Source organism: Megalobrama amblycephala, linkage group LG24, assembly GCF_018812025.1.
Source record: "Megalobrama amblycephala isolate DHTTF-2021 linkage group LG24, ASM1881202v1, whole genome shotgun sequence".
NCBI classification, from domain to species: domain Eukaryota; kingdom Metazoa; phylum Chordata; class Actinopteri; order Cypriniformes; family Xenocyprididae; genus Megalobrama; species Megalobrama amblycephala.
In genome coordinates this window covers 2,200,995-2,222,450 of record NC_063067.1, presented here as the reverse complement: position 1 = coordinate 2,222,450, position 21,456 = coordinate 2,200,995, and the positions used below count along the sequence as shown (strand labels likewise).

Genomic DNA, 21,456 nt, shown 5'->3' with positions numbered 1-21,456 from the left:
TTGACAGCTATCACCACAGATCCTCAGCAAAGACCACAAGAACCAGACAAGTCCTCTGCACAGACCCCTACGGCCAGCTTCAACTCTATGCCAGCGTGTTGTATATTGATCTTCAAACTGATGGAACCATATGAAATATTCTAAATTATACCAATCCACAATCTGACTTGTGTTGCAGCCTGAATCATATCACACCATGTTCGTTCATTGGCCAGAGGAGAATTGGTCCCTGACTGAGCCTGGTTTCTCCCAAGGGTTTTTTTTTTTTCTTCTCCATTTTTGTAACCTGGTGGATTTTGGGTTCCTTACCCCTGTTGCCTTTGGCTTGCTAAGTTTGGGACACTTAATATTCAGCAATAATATTGATTTGATTGCACTGACACTATCATATGAGAACTGAACTGAGCTGGACGATGACATCACCGTTTTTTGCAGAGCTGCTTTATAACGAATTGAACTGATTTCATAATTGATTAACTTTACACAGTTGTTGAACAGAACTGAATTAAAACTAAACTGACTTACAGAGCTGATTTACAGCAGAATTGAACTAGAATAATTTAATCATTCTCCTGTTTATACCTGTAAAGCTGCTTTGAAACAGTCTATAAAGTGTTAAATTAAAGGTGCCTTGACTTTTGAAATAGCCTGATCTGGTAAACAGTAATGCGTTGCCAAAATGTCACCATTCTCATGTGGGCCACATGAGGATTTTTATTTTAACCCACCAGGGTTAAAATAAAAATCAACTGTGGCCCACATTAGGGTCAGTTCTGGTTTATTATTTGGTTTGTTAGTGGCTTAGGTGTGGCATTTCTAAGGCTTGCTTGTGGCCCAGATCTCGCAAACAGGAGTGGACCGCTCAAGTGCCATTGTTCAATGAAGTACGTGGGCCAGAGCAAGGTGTTGGATTTAGGCCAGAATTAAAATGAACTGTTGCCCAGATTAGGGCCAGTTCTGCTTTATTCGTATTGCTTATGGCTGACATGCGGCATTGGTATGGCTTGCTTGTGGCCCAAATCTAGCCAACAGGAGTGGACCGCCTAAGTGCCATCATTCCATGTGGTATATGGGCCAGAGCAAAGGGGTTGGATCTGCCGCACACTTGACACTTTCATGTGGCCCACATTTGGCAGAAATAATGGCACTTGGGCGGTCCGATCCTGTTTGCCAGATTAGGGCCACAAGCAAGCCACAGTTATGCTGCATGTCAGCCATGAACAAAACAAATGCAGCCGAACTGGCGCACATCTGGGCAACAGTTCATTTTAATTCTGGCCCAGATCAAACACCTTGCTCTTGCCCACATACCGCATGGAATGATGGCACTTGGGCGGTCCACTCCTGTTTGCCAGATTTGGGCCACAAGCAATCCATACCAATGCCGCATGTCAGCCATAAACAAAACGAATATAGCAGAACTGGCCCACATCTGGGTAACAGCAGGGTGTTGGATCTGTGCCAGAATTAAAATGAACTGTTGCCCAGATGTGGGCCAGTTCTGCTTCATTCGTTTTGTTCATGGCTGATATGCGGCATTACTGTGGCTTGCTTGTGGCCCTAATCTGGAAAACGGGAGCAGACCGCCCAAGTGCCATTCCTGCCAAAAGTGGGCCAAAGGAAAGTGTCAAATTTGCGCCAGATCTGGGCCATATCAATTTTGCTATCTGGGGCAGGTGTTTTCTCTGGGCCAAGGCTCATTTAAAATGGATTGTGGCAAAGTGGAAAACTGTTCTGTGGTCAGACAAATCAAAATTTGAAGTTCTTTTTGGAAAACTGGGACACCATGTCATCCGGACTAAAGAGGACAAGGACAACCCAAGTTGTTATCAGCGCTCAGTTCAGAAGCCTGCATCTCTGATGGTATGGGGATGCCACAGAGTGGTAAACATGGCCTTGTCCCAACTTTGAGATGTGTTGATGCCATGAAATTTATAAACCAACTTATTTTTCCTTTATAATGATACATTTTCTCAGTTTAAACATTTGATGTGTCATCTATGTTGTATTCTGAATAAAATATTGAAATTTCCACATCATTGCATTCTGTTTTAATTCACAATTTGTACAGTGTCCCAACTTTTTTGGAATCAGGTTTGTATTTTTTAAAATATAAAAATACAGTAGTTTTGTAATAATGGAGTTGGAGATCCACGTGTAGGCTTTATTCATAAGAAAATAGTCGTACAGGCAGTAGGTCAAACACCAGCAAACAGGAACAGGAAGGCAAGGCGAAAGAGTAATCCAATACACAGGCTATGGTCAAGGCAAGCAGCAAACGATCAAACCAAGAAACAGTCCAGGATCAAAAAAACAGGCAAGGCAAGGCAAGAAACAAGGAACACAGAGACAAGGTCGAACAAAGGCTAAACAATACTCAGCAATGAGTCTGTGTGTGAGTGTAGCTTATAAAAGGTCACTGATGGGAAACAGGTGTGAGTGCATGGTTGGTTCCAAGGTGGAGGATTGTGGGAAATGGAGTCCATATGAAGAAAACAAAACAGACCCAGGGCACATCTCAAAGGAGTGGCTTCCAGACACTCCTAAACAGTCCAGGAGGAAGGTGAAGCGGAGACAGAACAGGGGGCGGGATGGAGGGCCAGGTCCATGGAAAGGAAGGCAGCCTGGCAACTGAGGCAGGGCAGACGGCCAGGGTGAAGAAGGCTGGACAGATGGCCCGGTCGACAGGCTTGAAGACCCCCACGGCAGAGCAGACGACCACCACTGCAGGTCAAATGGGCTTGAAGGCCCCCACGGCGGAGCAGACGACCACCACTACAGGTCAGGTGGGCTTGAAGGCCCCCACGGCAGAGCAGACGACCACCACTGCTGCTCTAAAAGGCTTAAATACCCCCACGGCAGAGCAGATGACCACCACTGCAGCTCAGATGAGCTGGAAGACCCCTACGGCAGAGCAGATGACCACCACTGCAGCTCAGAAGGACTTGAAGACCCCCTCGGTGGAGCAGACGACCACCACTGAAGCTCAGGCGGGCTTGAAGACCCCCACGGCAGAGCAGATGACCACAACAACAGCTGATCAGGTAGCACTGGGAAGCAACATGGCTGAATAGGAGAAACTAAAACATGAAGCACAGAGAGGTTAGCATTAGCCACTAGGGCCATGACAGTACAGGCAGGGAGCTCAGAAAAGCCCTCCAGAGCTCTGACTGGAATGTCCTCTCTGGTCATGTAGCGGCAAGCAGACAGTTCAGGAACAACCTCTGTGGTTGTGTCGGGACAAACGGACAGTTGTGGTACGACCTCTGCAGTCATGTCGAGGCAGACAGGAAACTCAGGGATGATCTCCGTGGTCGTGTCGAGGCGGACGGGAAACTCAGGGACGACCTTTGTGGCCATGTCAAGGCAGACAAGTAACTCATGGATGACCTCTGTGGTCATATCCAGGCAGACAGGAAGTCCATAGCCCACGAGGCTGGGTTCTGGGACCGTGGCAAACTCTAGAGTGGACACACGGACTGAGGCGGATGCTGGACTGGACTCATAGGTTGAATTAAGCTCAGGAGTGAAGTCATGGGCTGGATCAGGCTCTGGGGTCTCATTTATAAAACTGTGCGTAGGATCCCTACTAAAAGTGTACGTACGCGCAAAAGCTAGATTCTGCGTACGCACAAAAAAAATCAGATTTATAAAACCATGCTTACGCCAGAACTGCGCACAAATCCCTTTATAAATCGCAGTCAGCGGAAGATTGTGCGTACATGCATCTCCACCCTGTCTCCTCCCCAAAATCACCATATATGGAGCTTACGACGCCTAGTTTTACTATGCATAACCTTATCTGCATATCATTTCCATACACGTTCCCATCCACGTGACACCACGGTTAACACCGTCAAAGGTACAAGACATTGGAAAATATTAGATATGGACTATAAATGCAATTTGTGCCACACATTATATTGATAAAGATCATCCAATATCCTCTTTATGTTTTAGAATAAATATATCAAAATATCCATAAAAACAAAATTGTATAAAATACTTCAGATAAAGGTTTTAGAATAGAGTTGATTCATTCATTTCCACTGGCCAGATAGTATTTTAATAGTTTTAAACAATTCAAATCAAATTTATGCAGTTTTGCTGATACGGTGAACATATCTTTTAGGAAGTTTATAGGCTATTTTTTAGTGGAAACAGATCGGACTACCTATTTATTGCAGTGTAAATACAATTGTCTGAAACGGCGCGTCACTGACAAAGTATTTTAAAAAGAAAACATGCAAATCTTACCGTTTTCCTCAAATGATATCCTTCAAATAGTAATTGTTTGAAGATCCTTCACACGACATCAACACCTCCTGCAGCTGTGGTTCTACAGTAAGATATTATTGGACCTATTCAACTGGACAACGGACCGTTCGACCACCGAATCCAGCAGTGTCTTCCATAATATCTAAGTTAAGTGTGCATCACTGATCGTCATTCTCGAAAAAATATTTTGTCATAACATCTGCAGTTTAGTTTAAAGAGGAATTATTGTGCTTCCAGCACTCCTCGCTGTCATTAAAACAGCGTGTCACTGGAAAAGTGATCGAAAGTAGCACATCTACTATCTCAATTCATATCACTTTTGTCTCCAGAATGTGCGTACGCACAGCTCAAAGTTTGCTTAAAGGTGCGCACATTCTCCCGTCAAGTTTGTTTTTATAGATCACAACCTTTGCGTGGGAACTGGCGTACGCACGTTTCCATCCCCGTTTTGTGCGTACGCACGCTTTATAAATGAGACCCCTGGACCGGAATCATGCACTGGAACAGTCTCTGGAGTGGATTCATGGACTTGATTTGATGTGTGTGCAGCCCACACAAACCAAATGGCTGTGGCCATAATGGCCAACGTTGAAATCTCTGAGGGCTCAAGCATGGCAGCCATCTTGGCTGAGGGCTCTGGAAAGTCGGCTGAGACGTGACGAGGAACAGGAACAGGAAGGCAAGGAAAAAGAGTAGTCCAATAGGCCACAGGCTTTGGTCAAGGAAGGCAGCAAACGATCATCAAACAAAGAAACAGTCCAGGGCCAAAAACACAAGGCAAGGCAAGGAACAAGGAGACAAGGTAGAACAAAGGCTAAACAATACTCAGCAATGAATGTGTGTGTGTGAGTGCAGCTTATAAAAGGTCACTGATGGGAAACCGGTATGAGTGCCTGATTGGTTCCTAGGTGGGGGATTGTGGGAAATGGAGTCCATATGAAGAAAACACAACACGGACCCAGGGCACATATAACAAGTTTATTTTGATACATGGTGTGGCTGATGTATTTTGTAGTTTATTTTGATACACTTAAAATTAAGGTATTTGGTATTTTATTTTAAAATACATTTTGATGTATTTTTGCCCAACCCTGTCCAGGCCTTCCAAGAACTCAAGATCAGATTCACATCAGCTCCCATTCTCCATCATCCCGATCCTAGCCTGGCATTCATTGTGGAGGTAGATGCTTACAGCACAGGTATTAGGGCCATTCTCTCACAACCTCACAGGTCATTAGCCAAAATGTTCCCCTATGCATTCTTCTCAAGGAAATTATCAACTTCTGAATTAAATTATGATGTGGGAAATCATTAATTTTTGGCAATGAAAGCAGCTATGGAGGAGTGGTGTCACTGGCACAACTGACCATAAAATCTGGAATACTTGAGATCAGCCAAATGACTGAATCCCTGACAGGCCAGATGGGCACTATTCTTCACTTGATTCCATTTTACAGTCATTTACTGACCCGGGTCCAAGAACGCCAAAGCTGATGCTCTCTCACAACTCAACGAAGAGAATGATCACAACAGCATAAAAGAAACCATTATCCCTGAAAACCTGCTTGTCGCACCAGTCCAATGGGACATCTTAAAGGAGATTGATCTCTCAAACACCCAGGACTCTCCTCCCCCTGAATGTACTCCACAACTCAAGTTCGTTCCAGAACAGCACATACCTGTAGACAAACTTCTGCATCAATTTCATGACAATCCCAGTTCTGGGCATCCTGAAATCACCTCTACCCTTCACCTCCTCAAAAATCGGTTTTGGAGGTCTACTATGTCAGATGACACAGTAACTTTCATAAATAATTGCACAGCTTGCAATACATCCAAGTCTTCATGCCAGCTACCAACCGGTTTGCTTCAGCCACTACCCATGGTCCCATATTGCTATAGACTTCGTTACTGTCATGAATGTGGCTCCCACAGCCCTTCCTTCAGACCACCGGAGGGAGCCATCACCAGAATACTGATCGGTTACCTTTCGGACTACGTTACCCATAGGCCCTCATTCCTGGGACTGATTGCACACACACCTGCACTGCATCACACTCACACTATTTAAGACACACACACATACATACACATCGCAAAGTCTTGATTTGCCTTGGTGATCATTTCTGAGAGTTTTCCTGTGGTTTGTTACCTGTTATCGATTGGATCTATGTGACCCTTTGCCGCCTGCCCCGATTCCTGCCTGTTTATTGGACTTTGATTGTGTTGCCACCAGCCCTGATCCTTGCCTGTGACCTGATTCTGTTTGTCTGCCACCTGCCACGACCATTGCCTGTTCCTGTTTATGCCTCTGCCTTTGCCCTGTCTGCATTGTAAGTTCTTTTAATAAAAGCTGCAAATGGATCCACATTCTCTCGACCCATCATTACAGTTTCAGATTTACCCAACTTTACCCAAAACCAATTTTCCAAGTCCTGCTGTCTCATTCCCTTACCAAAGCTTCCTTCTGCCTTCGAAACTGCTGAGACCCTGTGCAACTATGTGTTCCGGTTCTATGGGCTACCCGAGGACATTGTATCTGATAGGGGTCCACAATTCACCTTTCGAGTCTGGGCAGCTTTCTTTAGACTTCTCAATGTGAACGTAAGCCTTACCTCCGGCTATCATCTCTGGTCCAATGGACTGACAGAACGACTGAACCAAGAACTCACCCTCTTTCTCAGAACTTACTGCCAGAGCAACCAAACTGACTTGAGCAAATATTTGATGTGGGACAAGTATGCTAAGAATTCCCTCCAAAAGCCCACCACTGGTCTAACACCATTCAAATGTGTACTGGGCATTCAACCACCCCTTTTCCCTGGTCAGGAGAACCATCAGAGCTCTCCGCAGTCATAGTTACGGTGCAGTGGGGAAACCTGGAATCATGCACATACTCATCTACAACGAGCTGTAAGTAGGCAAGAACAACAGGCCAACCGTCACCGTCGCCCAGGTCCAGAGTACACACCAGGTCAATAGGTATAGCTATCCACCAGAGACATCCGCCTCAGACTTCCCTGCAAGAAACTCAGTCGTAGGTATGTGGGTCCATTCAAAATTCCCAGACAAATTACGCCAGTTTCATTCCATTTAGAGTTACCTGCTAACTATTGTATTTCTCCCATTTTTCATATGTCGCTACTAAAATGTGCTGGTGGTCCGAGAGAGGGTTAGGAGACTGAAGGAGCCGAAGTCCAACCACCCCCACCCATTCTGTTAGATGACGAGGAGGTGTATCAGGTCAGAGAACTACTCAACTCTCGTCATCATGGCGGTGTACTCCAACATCTGGTCGACTGTCGAGGGGTACGGTCTGGAGGAACGGTCCTGGGTCAATGCAAGGGACGTTCTCAACTCCACACTCACAGATGAGTTTCACAGGACAAACCTGTTGTCGCTTGCCTCCTCGTGTCAGAAGCTGCTTGCAGGGTGGGGGCACTGTTACAAATAAGTCTCCCACACCAGATCTCTCGCACCACCAGAGGGAGCCTTCACCTGAGTATTAACTTCATTTGGACTCAATTTCCTATCAAACCTCATACCTGGGACTGATTACTTTGCACCTGCTGTCAATTACACATCCACTCACTCTCACATAAAAGACACTCTCATCACTCACTTGCACTTCAGTGTGAAGTCTTGATTAGCCCCGGTTGTCATTTCTGAGCATTTACTACTTTTCTACCTGCCTGTGTATTGACTGTTTATCTGGATTCTGATTTCTGCTGCCTGCCTCGACCCCTCGCCTGTTTATCGTTTGTGTTTTGCTTGCTGCCTGCCCTGACTATCTGCCTGATTCCTGGATTTGTTCACTGTTGTTTTCTGCACTGCCCTGAACTACCGTTGTCTAATAAACTGCAGATGGATCAATACCCTTCTGACTCGTCACAGCACCCTTCATTACACACTGACATTACTGACCATTTCAGAGACACTGTTATTATTATTATTTGTTTCTGCTTTATTATTTAATGTAACTTTTTCTGTAGTTAATAAAGTGGTTCTTTGAGCCTTAACCTTTGTTTTTGTGTGCATCCCTTGTTTTGTTGCTTCCCTTGAGCCATCGTAACAGCATAATGAGAGATTTATAAGCAATTTTTTGTAGGCCTTTTTTGCCCGGGAACATCACAAGTGTTATAAGGTTTAACACAGCACAAGGGTTAAGAACTCACTATTAGTCATCTTTATTTATATAGCGTTTTTTACAATGTAGATTGTGTCAAAGCAGCTTTACATTGATAACTGGTACATTATTTTGGCTGCACAGCAGATCTTAAAATTAGTAAGAATTATTAGTATACAGCCTATTAATATATTACCATGTAGTGACCACAATATATTAACTATAAATAGTTTGCAAATGACTTTATAATACAGTGATAAAGTACACAGAAAGTGTTACCCATAACTTGACATATTTGCAAAAAAAAAAAAAAAATAGTGTGCCTCCCTATTGTGCCACAGGTGTGGTCTGTACACAGACAATCTGCATTATTCCTTCACTGGCCTTCTCCCCACAACAGTTTGTGCATGCGAGCCTGTTTCTTTAATGATTATAGTATATACTGAACATTGAAGCATTGCTGTCCACATCTGCTTCTTTTTTTATTACCATCATCTCTGTCATGTTTTTGCTGTTGTTCATTGTATTCAATAACTGTAAAATTCCTGACAGAAATTTTAACAATAAAATAATTCAAATTGCCTGCTTAAATATTTTGCCATTTCAATTTGTTTTGTCTTGGGGTCAGTACAAACACATACACTACACACACTTGAAATCAGATGGATTCATTCATAAATAAATAAACATTTCACTGCTAATGTGTCCACTCTACATCTAGCACACTGAATTTATTTTCTGCTTTTACACTTTTATTTTCCACTTAATGGATCTAAAAATATCCGTAAAGTACATATTGTTGTAATTTTAGATCACAGTGATTGAAGATCACATAGACGATCATTACAGTCATTTTGAAACATTCAATCTAATTGGTGCAGATCTGTTGTTAAGCATTTTTCGGATTAAGTCTTTGATTTTAGCTGTGGTTAAAACATAAATGATGGGATTTAGCATTGGTGGAAGAGTTAATGAAAGAGTTCCGCCAATGATCTTGGCATTAGGATAATATCCAGTAACAATATTAGATATTATGGGAAGAAAGAATGATCCAACTACCAAAAGGTGAGAAACACAGGTCTTTAGTGCTTTAAAACGTCCTTCCCAAGTTGTAATTTTACATAAAGCAAAAAAAATGCCCACGTATGACAGGAGTATAATGAATGGTGGTGCTACAAGGAAAAAAGCTTCAAGGATGAATACCATAATCTTATGAATGGTACTGTCATTGCATGGCATATTCATCAATCTCTCATAGTCACAATACCAACTCTCTATCACATTGGATTTACAGAATGAAAGTCTGGTGATCAAAGATGTTGAAATTGTGTTCATAAAGGTGTTAAATATCCATATTACTGAAAACAATATAGCCATGAACTTATTATTCACTATAGTATTATATCTTAGTGGCAAACAGATTGCAATGAAACGATCAAATGCCAGAACAACAAGAGTGTAAGTCTGCGCAATAATAAATACGTTCACAAAAAACATGTTTGCCAAACAATCATTATAAGAGATGTACCGTGAGTCAAAAAGAAAAAGCTTGATCATGTTAGGGATCAGTGCATTAGTTTCACCAATATCAGCCAAGGCCAAGTTAAACACACCAATGTACATTGGACTGTGCAGGCTCCGGTGAAGAGCTATAATGAGAAGGACTATCAAGTTCCCAATTACAGAAATAAAATATGTGATAAATATGAATATATAGAAATAAGTGCTGTACGGTGCATCTGTAAGCCCAGTGATGAAAAAGTATTCTGGATGAACAATTGAGATATTCTGGGAAAAACTCATGGCAGCTTAGCATTTGTTGTTTTGCACAGGCTGAAAATATAAATTACTATGAAGAAATAACCAAAATATGGACTTTACTAAACTGTCATCTCACACATTTAATATCTATTTTCAAATGTTGAAAACTTATTGTTATTTAAACTTTCTGCATAATATTTGAATCACAAACTTGTCTAAATAATCTAAAAGTTTTAGAGCCAGAGCAAACAATGACAGTGTCTAAATGCTTGTGAGCTGCTTTGAATTAAATAAGTCCATTATAAATGCTTAAGTCCTTATTCTCTCATGTCGCAAAGATCATTAGACAGCTGCGTCATTGAGTCTAAATATATCTACTGATTCGCCTCTTGAGAGCTTTCAGACAATACAATGATGTAATACTTGTACTTGTTGAAGTAAATGTTCTGGCCACAGCTTTAGTTTTGATAGATATTTTTGTTCACTGGCCACCCAATTCCTCTTTGTGTTCTCATTAGTGCACATTATTTTACAGTAACTCAAGGATATATTTAATGTTAAGTCTATGTGACAGCATACTTATGTCCATGTGTTGGCCTTAACATCAAGTGTAAATGGTTGAGATCCTCTGGGAAGAGTTCTATTAAATTATACCTTTATAATATACAACAACTATAATAGAAAACAACCTCTAAAATATGCAATATTTATAATTATTGTATCCAAAAAATCAGGGGGTTTCAAACTGAGGTTTAGTGTTCACCACTTGTGGACATTATTTATTGTGAAACACTCTAAATAGTATAATGACAACATAAAATGCAAATCATTGTAGAGGTAAACTTTATTATCCCCAGGGGCAATTTGTTACACAGCCAGCAGTAAAACCTTACAGTCAACAAATCAAACACACACAGTTGGTACAAATTACAGTATGGCAGCTGGTACAAAAGAATTTTTAAATCTATTTGTCCGACAAAAAGGCAGATAATATCTACGAGTAGAAGGAAGCAACTTAAAAACCTTCTGCAAGGGATGGCTAGATCCTCTCATAATTAACTCGGCCTTCCTCCTAGCTTTATACAAATTATTCAAATCATTCAAAGTGGTGCTAACAGCACACAAATGAAAAAGTAATAACAAATTCAATAAAACACAAATACATTTTTTTCATAAAAGTACTTTCCATGTTAAAACCACAAAGCTTCCATAGAAAATATAAGTGCTGGTTGGCTTTTCTTACACACAGCATCCACCTGGGCCACTTTTCATCAATTACAGTACCCAGATATTTAAACTGATGCACAACCTCAACAGCATGATCATTTATAATTACAGGTGAGATGACTGTTGTCACAGACCCGTCAGGCTCATCCATCAGCCAATCACAGCGCATCCCTCACCAGAGTTCTAACCACACACACCTGATCCTTATCATCACCCAATCACCACCAGATACTTAAGCACACCACTCACCTCAGTTCACTGTCCGGTCTTGTTGATACAAGGACTACCTTTCCAATGCTTCTGATAATTGTGAATACCCATTCAACTCCAGCGTGCTTCCCAGTCCGTCAGTCAGTCCGTCCGTCCGTCCGTATTATTAGTATTATATTTTTGTTTTTATATTTCATTTATTGCCACACTTTAATATGTGAATATTATCAGAAAACGTAACACATTTAGGCTTTTGTTTGTGCTAAATGGATAAAACAACGGAGCTGTGCACTCAGGTTTATGGCTGCTGTAAATTTTACCTGCCACAAGATGGCACCGTTTGACACTCTTGATGCTTTGGAACGTTTCCCGAAACATTTAGAGAAAAGCTTTAAAGATTTAAGAGACTTCATTTCTCCATCCCTACTCAATAGTTTTAGGCCTTTTTGCAAATGTTTCAAACAAATTTAGCCGTTTTAGAGACCATTTACTCATTTTGAGCCTGTTTTTAAACGCTAACTATCTGCTAACTATCATGCTTTCATTTGTCATGTGAAAAAAAGCAACAAAACTAAACAAGCCAAACAGATTTCTTTTCACCCAAATCTCACACTTGCCTGGTTCTTCCTAAACCAGAATATGGGGGGAGTACTCTGGGTTCGGGCCAAATACCGAGCTCGGTGCCCTTTCCTCGGACAGCACGCCAAATATGCATACTATTTATTTATCTGACTTATTTGCAAGTGTGAACTCGTGAAATATGTCATGAGTGTATACAGATAGATTTTAATAATCATTTTAAAAAATTATGTAAAAAATAAAAACAGCATTATTTAGTGCCCTCTCATTGTAGGCGCCACTGCTCCCTGGAACACACACATGTACCCCCGGTTGGGAATCACTGATCTAAACATTTGTAAAATACTCCACACAACCACTAGTTTATGACAGCTTTATTTTTGACACAGTTATTATCGCTTATTTTATATAGTTTTTGCCATGCCTAAAAATATTGCCTACATTTAAAATCATTTAACAAACATTTTAGAAGTAAAAATGATACATGATGCTGATTCTCCTGCCAGAGATGGGTTCTGTTCGGCGGAACTAATTTCACACCCTACCCAAACATAGGCATGAACACACACACACACAAATACACAAAGACTATTTTGAGTATTACACACATTTTTTTTTTTTCTTTCCACAGACATGAATTTTATCCTACCATGATCTAATATCCATACATCCATCTGACATTACCATATTCGAACACACACACACACACACACACACACACACACGTATGCACGAACTGGCTTTAGTCTTTAGTGACCCTGCTTCAAAAGAATCTTTCTTTCATGTTCTTTGTTTCATCGCAGCTTCCAGACAAAATATAATGACACTGTGTTTTGGGACTTTGGTGTTCTCACATAGAAGCACACAAAACTTTACAAATATAGCTGTTATAGCACAAACACATAAATGCCTCACAGTCTCTTGCTTGCTTGTCATTCATTTTGTGGCAGCAGAATGGTGAAGAAGCTGATTGCCCTCACCTGTCGCTTGTTCCCTTCCTCCCTTTTATTCTCTGCTGTGTCTGCCCCTTGTTGTCAGTAGATTTAATGCTGTTGTTCATGTACTGTTGTCCCTGTGCTGTGTGTCTTTGTGTCTTACCTTCTTCCGCTGCTGTGCTCAGGATGCCTAGACGAGGAGTCCTTCAGCTAGCCGTGTGCCCGCTATCCTCAGTCTCATTCCTTGTCCTGTTGGGCATTGCACCTGTGGTGGTCTCCACAGCCTGTGTGCGCAGGTTTCTGTATGGACGGCTCTGGACCAGTTTTCTGTTCGTGTGTGTGTCACTACACACGTTGGATGTTTATTGGATTTTCTGTTGTGCCTAATAAACTGTTGCACGAATCCTCTGCATTTGAGTTCTCTCTCTTCACATTCCTGACATTGTGTTTGTTTCTTGCTTGCATGCTTTCATGTCGTGCTTGTGTTTATGTTTGGTGTGAGCACATGGCTTGAATTAAATCCTCTTTTGCCTCTTCTAGCGCGCTGGAATGGTTTTATATCTATTTAATGTGTAAACTAGCAAGACAAAACACGTTCAAATGATAACCTTTAACTCTATTGCGGTTAAACTTGCAATTGATCCGCAAATCATGTGTCCCAAACCGTGGGCCTTGGTCCGTATGGATCACGGATCAACGATCCGTTTAACCACTACAAGTGAGGATGAGGCAATGCAGGATGAATCTTGCAGTGAAGGATTATTAGAAGATGTATCAGAAGAAGGAGGCACCACTTACCATGCTACAGACCTTGAAACAACAGATGAGCAGTAATCTTCTGATGATGAGGGGCCAGCTGAGGTTATGGTTACATTTTGGTCGAAAGATGAAACTTTGTCCTGGTCTTCATCTCCACCTGTCTGGGTTCTGTCACTTCTATCTAGTGTAATTTCTTGGTTTTATGACAGAGCTCTGACACTCCTATATTGTCTTGTCTTTGTGTTGGTTTCTTGCTGCATGCTTTCATGTCATGCTTGTGTTTATGTTTGGTGTGAACACATGACTTGTCATGTGTTTCTTTGTGCCATGTGCTCTCCTGTCTCCGCAGCCGTCACCACCAGTGTATCCTTGAGCAAGACACTTTTACTCCAGATTAGGATTGTCACTGTAATAAGAGCACTGTAAGTCACTTTGGATAAAAGCATCTGCCAAATGTACAAATTTTAATTTGATTTTTGTTACAGTCTGGGGCACAAATGCTAATTAAAGCTGCTTTTTTTCATAAAGTTTACTTTTTCAAGGTACTACTATAATATAGATACATACATACATTTCATACAGTTTCTATTTGGGGGCATAAAGGGTTAGTTCACCCAAATATATAAATTCAGTCATTATTTACTTGCCTTCACGCTGTTCAATCCCTTCTTTTTTTTCTGAACACAAAAGGTGATTTGTCAAGTTTTTCCTGCTAGTTTCTGTTCATCAATGTAGCCTGACTTCAAGAAGCTTCATGACATTGATGCTTTTGAAGCTCCATTGTATGAACAAAAACCAGCAGAACAAACATCCTCAATGTCTTTTGGTCTTTGTCTAGATGTTCTCACTGGCTCTGGGCTCATTGAGGATGACGAAATCACATCAACATCAGTCCAGATGAGGCAGTAAGGGCAGGTGGAGTGATGGAGGGTCTCATCCATGGCTCTACACCATTTCCAGGATCTGCTGTGGCTCTCTATCCTCAGTGCTCACACCAGTCTGAGGACATTTCAGATCCTACAAAAATGCACAAACATAATACAAAAGCAGTCATTTTAACAGCACAGTGTCATTTGATTTGTGTATTAGAAGTAAAAAAATGATCTTACTTTATATTTTTGTTTTGGGTTTTCCAATTTTTAAAAAAAAAAATTTTGATTGTTTGTTTTGTTTTTGCGACCGTCACCTTTCCTTGAAGGTCCTGCTCCACCACATAGCTCTGCAGCATAACTATGTTTAAATTATAATAATTAAATTAAACTACAACTTAAGATTTAAATAGACTTTGTATTAATTTCTGTAGTATACTCACTCAAAGCCTTTGATGGCACCATTCCTTCATCAGCCTCTCTCCACTGGATAAACACACATGTGATCATCTGCCCCTGTAACATCCAGACAAGATTCAAGTTTCCTCTGAGATTTATGTGCTCAAATCTGCATATACATACAGTGGCATGAAAAAGTATGTGAACCCCTTGCAGAATCTGTGAAAAAGATAATTATTTTAATAAAATAAGAGGGATAATAAAAAATGCATGTTATTTTTTGTTTAGTACTGTCCTGAGTAAGATATTTTACATAAAAGATGTTTGCATTTAGTTCACACAACAAAACAATAGCTGAATTTATTAAAATAACCCCATTCATATCATAAGTATGTGAACCATTGATTCTCAATACTGTGTGAGGTTACCTGATGATCTACGACTGTTTTTATGTTTTGTGATGGTTGTTCATGAGTCTCTTGTTTGTCCTGAGCAGTTAAACTGAGCTCTGTTCTTCAGAAAAATCCTCCAGGTCCTGCAGATTCATCAGTTTTCAAGCATTTTTGCATATTTTAACCCTTTCCAGCAGTGGCTGTATGATTTTGAGATTCATCTTTTCACACTGAGGACAATTGAGGGACTCAAACTCAACTATTAAAAAAGGTTCAAACATTCACTGATGCTCCAGAAGGAAACACGATGCATTAAGAGCTGAGGGTGAAAACTTTTGAATTCAAATATCAAGGTAAATTGTACTTAATTTTTCTGCCGGGAAACATGCAAGTATCTTCTGTTGGTTGCGAAGGGCAGTACTAAATGAAAAACAATGATATTTAAACAAAATAGGAAAAATTGTGACATCTTCATCCTGTTCAAAAGTTTTCACACCCCGACTCTTAATGCATCGTCTTTCCTTCTGGAGCATCAGTGAATGTTTGAAACTTTTTTAATAGTTGTGTTTGAGTCCCTCAGTTGTCCTCAGTATGAAAACACAGATCTCAAAATCCTACAGTCACTGCTGGAAAGGGTTCAAATATGCAAAAATGCTTGAAAACTGATGAATCTGCAGGAGCTGGAGGATTTTTCTGAAGAACAGAGTTCAGTTTAACTGCTCAGGACAAACAAGAGACTCATGAACAACCATCACAAAACATAAAAACAGTCGTGGATCATCAAGTAACCACACACAGTATTGAGAATCAATGGTTCACATACTTATGAATGGGGTTATTTTAATAAATTCAGCTATTGTTTTGTCTTGTGAACTAAATGCAAACATCTTTTATGTAAAATATCTTACTCAGGACAGTACTACACAAAAAATAACATGCATTTTTTATTATCCCTCTTATTTTTTAAAATAATTATCATTTTCACAGATTCTGCAAGGGGTTCACATACTTTTTCATGCCACTGTATGTTGAGGTAGTTGATGATGTGTTAATTCACTTTTTATTTAATACAAATGTTCTTTATTTTATTAACAGTACTAACAGACAAATAAAATGGATAACTTATGTCTAGTTAATTGTACATTTGTTTATTTACATTTATTTACATTACTTCTGTCGAGGAACACTTCAGAATCTGGGCGAAGCAGTAGGCCATCCGGGAACTTCTCGACTACTCTTTCATGATTACTGATGTTTCTGACATACTTATTTGCTCAACTAATGCTTTTGTCCATATATATATATATATATATATATATATATATACATATTTAACATATATATATATATATATATATGTCCGAATCTCGCAAGAATTAGTACGTCACCCAGGTAATTTTCGCCTACTGTTTTTTGAGTACTAAGGCTTCGGACATACTTATTCGCTCGCCTACTGCTTTTGCCCTACTAAATAATAAAGAAGTGGGCAGTTTCGGACACAGCCATCCACTCAGTCTCACATAAAAGACACTCACGCTTCAGTGCAAAGTCTTGATTAGCCCCGGTTGTCATTTCTGAGCATTTACTACCTTTCTGCCTGCCTGTGTATTGACTTGGACTGTTTATCTGGATTCAGATGTTTAGCATTAGTGTTTTGGTTGCTGCCTACCCTGACTCTCTGCCCGATTCCTGGTTCCCTTTCGATACTTCCCTCGTACTGCGTATGGGAAAAGCTCCTTTTTCCTCGATGCTGAAGCCTTTTTCAATAGCGCAGTGTAACTGCACGGCCATTGGTTCAAACTGGAAAACGTTTTGAACCAATGACGGCGCGGCGTAGCTGCGAGATCCTATGGCAATGCAGCGCGCCAAAACGGGCGGGGCTTATGGCTATATAAGTGGACATTTCGCCATAGGATTTCAGATCTCTCTCCTTCAGCGACGACTTCTCTTTGCTGGATTTCCTTGCTGAACACCTTCGCCACATGGAACGAGCTCTCCCGCTGTTGAAGAGGCACCGAAGCGGACCAGCTGAGATCACCGAACGCCTGCAGCGCCGGCGCCCTCGCAGACTGCTGCCCTCGAGTGCCACTCTTGGGCCGCCCGCTTCCCGCTGCCGGCCGCCTTCTCAGCGAGTCACCTGCCGACATCCGACGAACAATTTAAAGGGCTATTTCCAGCGGTTTTAACTGCTTAAAAGAGCAATTCCTCCGCCGTTTTCACTGCGTTCTCTCGCTCTGCGGATCTTCGCTCTCTAGCAGCTGTTCACCGCGCCGCCTTCAGCATCTGAGAGCATTCAGCTCATCCCCTGCTGTCTTCCGTCAGGGGAGTATAGAGCTTATTTTTATATTTTCTCGCCGGCGTTTGCTTCAATGCCGTTTGCTTCAAATGCCGGGTCCGCCCCCGCAAACCGCATTCGTCAAGGATGCGTGCTCTCATTACATGTCACTTTAAAGCCCAGGCATGGCTACATCCCTAAAGTGCTCTCGACCCCGTTCAGAGCACAGGTCATTTCCCTCTCAGCGCTGCCTCCTTCGGATGAGCGAGAGTTGGAATTACTCTGCCCAGTGAGGGCATTGAGGACCTACATTGAGCAGTCACAGCCGTACCGGCAATCTGACCAGCTCTTTGTCTGCTTTGGTGGCTGCACCAGAGGGTCTCTGGTCTCAAAGCAACGACTCTTGCATTGGACAGTCGACGCTAATGCTCTGTGTTACTCCTCAATGGGCCTTGACTGCCCCATAGGAGTAAGAGCCCACTCCACTAGAGGGATGGCCTCTTTGTGGGCCTGGTCTAGTGGTGTCTCTATCTAAGACATCTGTGAGGTGGCCGGCTGGTCCTCGCCGTCCACTTTTGTCAGGTTTTATAACTTGGATATCCCGACCTTGCATGCTTTGGTCCTCTCAGTGTGATAAACTGCAGATGGATCAATTCCCTTCTGACTCGTCACAGAAGACTTCGCCACAAAGTGATCCAGCAGTGATCATAAAACTCTCGTCTGAACTATCTGCAGAAGCTAATTAACTAGCCGTTCACCAACACCAACTAATCTGTTTAACACTCTGAGGTCTGAAAACGCGCCGGCGCGTTTTGCAGGTTTTTTTTCACATTGCAGCAAAACAGACTTAAAATACTCCGTCATTTTTTGTCATAGAGACATAAGTAATATATCAATTGAAACTATAGAATATCATCTTTTATTTGTATACACTCAGAGTAAAAACACAATGTTGTGCTTTTTGTAAAATAAAAGAAAACTAACATGATGCGTGATTTCTCCTCTCCCTCTGAACGAAGTCCAATCTGATAGTTCTCAGAAAATGAACTGTAACTTAGTGAATACTAATCACAGAAAAGTTAAACTTATGTCTAAAAAAACGTTAAGATGTCAGGTTTTAAATAATTTAAGTCAAATCGAAAACAAACCTTCTGTGTTTATGTAATCTGTATGAAAAGAGAGCCATGTCAGAAGTCCGTGATTCAGCTCATTATCTGCTAATGCGGCCACGCCCACGGAGCCAGCGCTATTCAGACGCAAATTCAGAGGCAATACATGCATTCATCGTCTCAATCGTGTATTTATTGTCTTGAAAAGTGTTTATCTGGATGTAAAAGTCATGGTTAGGGAGCTCTAGAAGACATGCAGTTAGTTTCTGTTTTCTTTTCTTCTACAGATGAATTTTAGATGAGTTTTTGTTTCTTTAGCGCCCTCCGGCTGCAATATGAATTGGAAAACTCCATTCATGGAATAGCCTCTTCTTCTTTTAGATGAATTTGTGGACTAAAAATGCACAGAGAGCGCCCTCCGACTTCAAAGGATGAATTGAAAACACCAGCGCTCATAGTAATGACAATGAATATTAAATAAATATAACTTCTCTGTATAGAAAATTGACATAAGCATATGAGAATCCAATATTTCTCCAAATGTGCATGCTTTTAAACTAAAAGCCTATATTCAGACTCTTTGCATCACAGAAATACATTATATTTTTAAAGTATAATATAAACCATTACTTTATATTGTAATAATATTTTTCTGTATGTTTCATATATCATGATGAGCTTGAGACATCACAGAAGTTTTTTTTCACAGCCTACCTGACTGAAATGCCTCATTAATATGCAAGTCATTTCAGCTCATTACTATTCCAATTCTTTTGTCTTCTCAGGTGAGAATGGCCCATTTTTCAGTGGTGATTCACGCCTCCATGCATACTGTGTTTCTTGGCAAAAAGTGTCTTACAAAAACTAAATCAATATATTGTTTTATATGAAGGAGTAGGCAGCATAATTTTTACATAATTTTGAAGCAAAAACTCTAGTCTACAACCTCCAATACCCAAAAGTCTTGTGAACACAGATTTAATATACTTATTTTGGCCTTATTTCAGTGACTTAAGTTTTTTTGTTTTTTCAGTAACCACGCATAAACATTATTCCTTCAAAAACACAAACATGTACATACATGTTCCTCACATATTATTGTAGCCTAGTTTGTGTTGAATACAGTGTAATGACACTTTTGTCATTTATATGTTTATGAACAACTGAAAAAAGCACAAATGTCAGAGCATGTCAAAACTTCTCCAGGCCCCAATCAGCCTCAGACTCCAGAGGGTTAACCCTCTGGGGTCTGAGAAATTTTTGGGGCCCTGGAGAAGTTTTGACATGCCCTGACATTTGTGCTTTTTCAGTTGTTCATAAACATATTAATGGAAAAGGTGTCATTACACTATAATCAGCATGACTTGGCTACCATAATTTGTGAGCAACATGTATGTACATTAGGGGTGTCCTCGACTACGGATTTACATAGTCGAATTAGAATCAGATTGCCTATATTCGACTGATAGTCGAATCATATATGTTTGGGGGGGGGATTTGAGCTTGAAAAACAGCAGTCCACTAGATAGTGCTCACGGACTTTGAAAGGTTCGCGCGCTGAACTGTGCACGAGATGGAGCGGGACACGGAAAATTAAGGCCTGGCTATAGCCTGCCCGCGGCTTGAGACAACTTTTATTTTATTTCACACACAGCACAGAGAAACATCTTTCTAATAAACCGACCAAACTGCCTGTCAAGTGATAGACGAAACTGACAATGATTTTATCTTTTTTAAATAAATGATAGGCAATGTGGATAAACATTTAACACAGATAGATATAAATTTCATATGTCGGCAAATCAAATTACATCGGCTAAATTGTCTGTGCGAGCAAGCTTTAACTAATCTACAGCGCAACATTGATGCACCAAAAAACAAAAAAATAAATTAATTTAATAAAAAAAAAAAAATTTTTTATGAAACATTAATTTACAGAATTGAATTAGAACAGAATATACCGTTCTAATAAATGAAAATAGTCTAATTAAAGGGGTACTTCACCCCTGGAAAGATGAATGTGTATTTAAAATTGGTCATTTATGTAGTAGAAATGTGAAATTATTTTTGAATTTGGAGCTTTCTAGACTGAGAAAAGGCAGAAAATGTATTTTTTGACTAATGTGGATGAAAGACAACAACTCCCAGAATGCACTTGTTTTGCTGCCCTTTGCGAGGCCACGCCCAAACCACGCCTATCGGTTACAGGCGGCATTCAGGAAAATTCAAACAAATAAATCGTGAGTTAGTTCATACATTTACAGCGAAATGGTGCTAAATTGCTTTGTACCTGGATATACACCCAAAACCAGGAAAGGACAAGTAAGTTTCCATCATTTTCCGATTAAGTTAAAGATTTGGAGCGATGTAAACAGTGGCTGCGGGCCATCAAACACCGAAGTTTGGAGATGACACCGTTATAGAAAACCTAAAAAAACGCAGAATATGTAGTCTCCATTTCAAGCACGAGGACTACGAACCAAATATCTTTGCAATGAAGAGAACCATTCTGAAGGACACCGCGATACCATCGATAT

The 21,456-nt window shown here is 40.7% G+C and overlaps 1 protein-coding gene across 1 annotated transcript; it reads right to left on the bottom strand.

The window, feature by feature from the left end:
* Positions 1–8,958: 8,958 nt before the first annotated feature.
* On the bottom strand, positions 8,959–10,487 carry LOC125260315 (olfactory receptor 1-like). Its single transcript, XM_048178635.1, has one exon. The coding sequence runs from the start codon at positions 10,205–10,207 to the stop codon at positions 9,254–9,256; it is 954 nt and encodes a 317-aa protein (XP_048034592.1). The 5' UTR covers positions 10,208–10,487; the 3' UTR covers positions 8,959–9,253.
* Between the last annotated feature and the right edge of the window lie 10,969 nt (positions 10,488–21,456).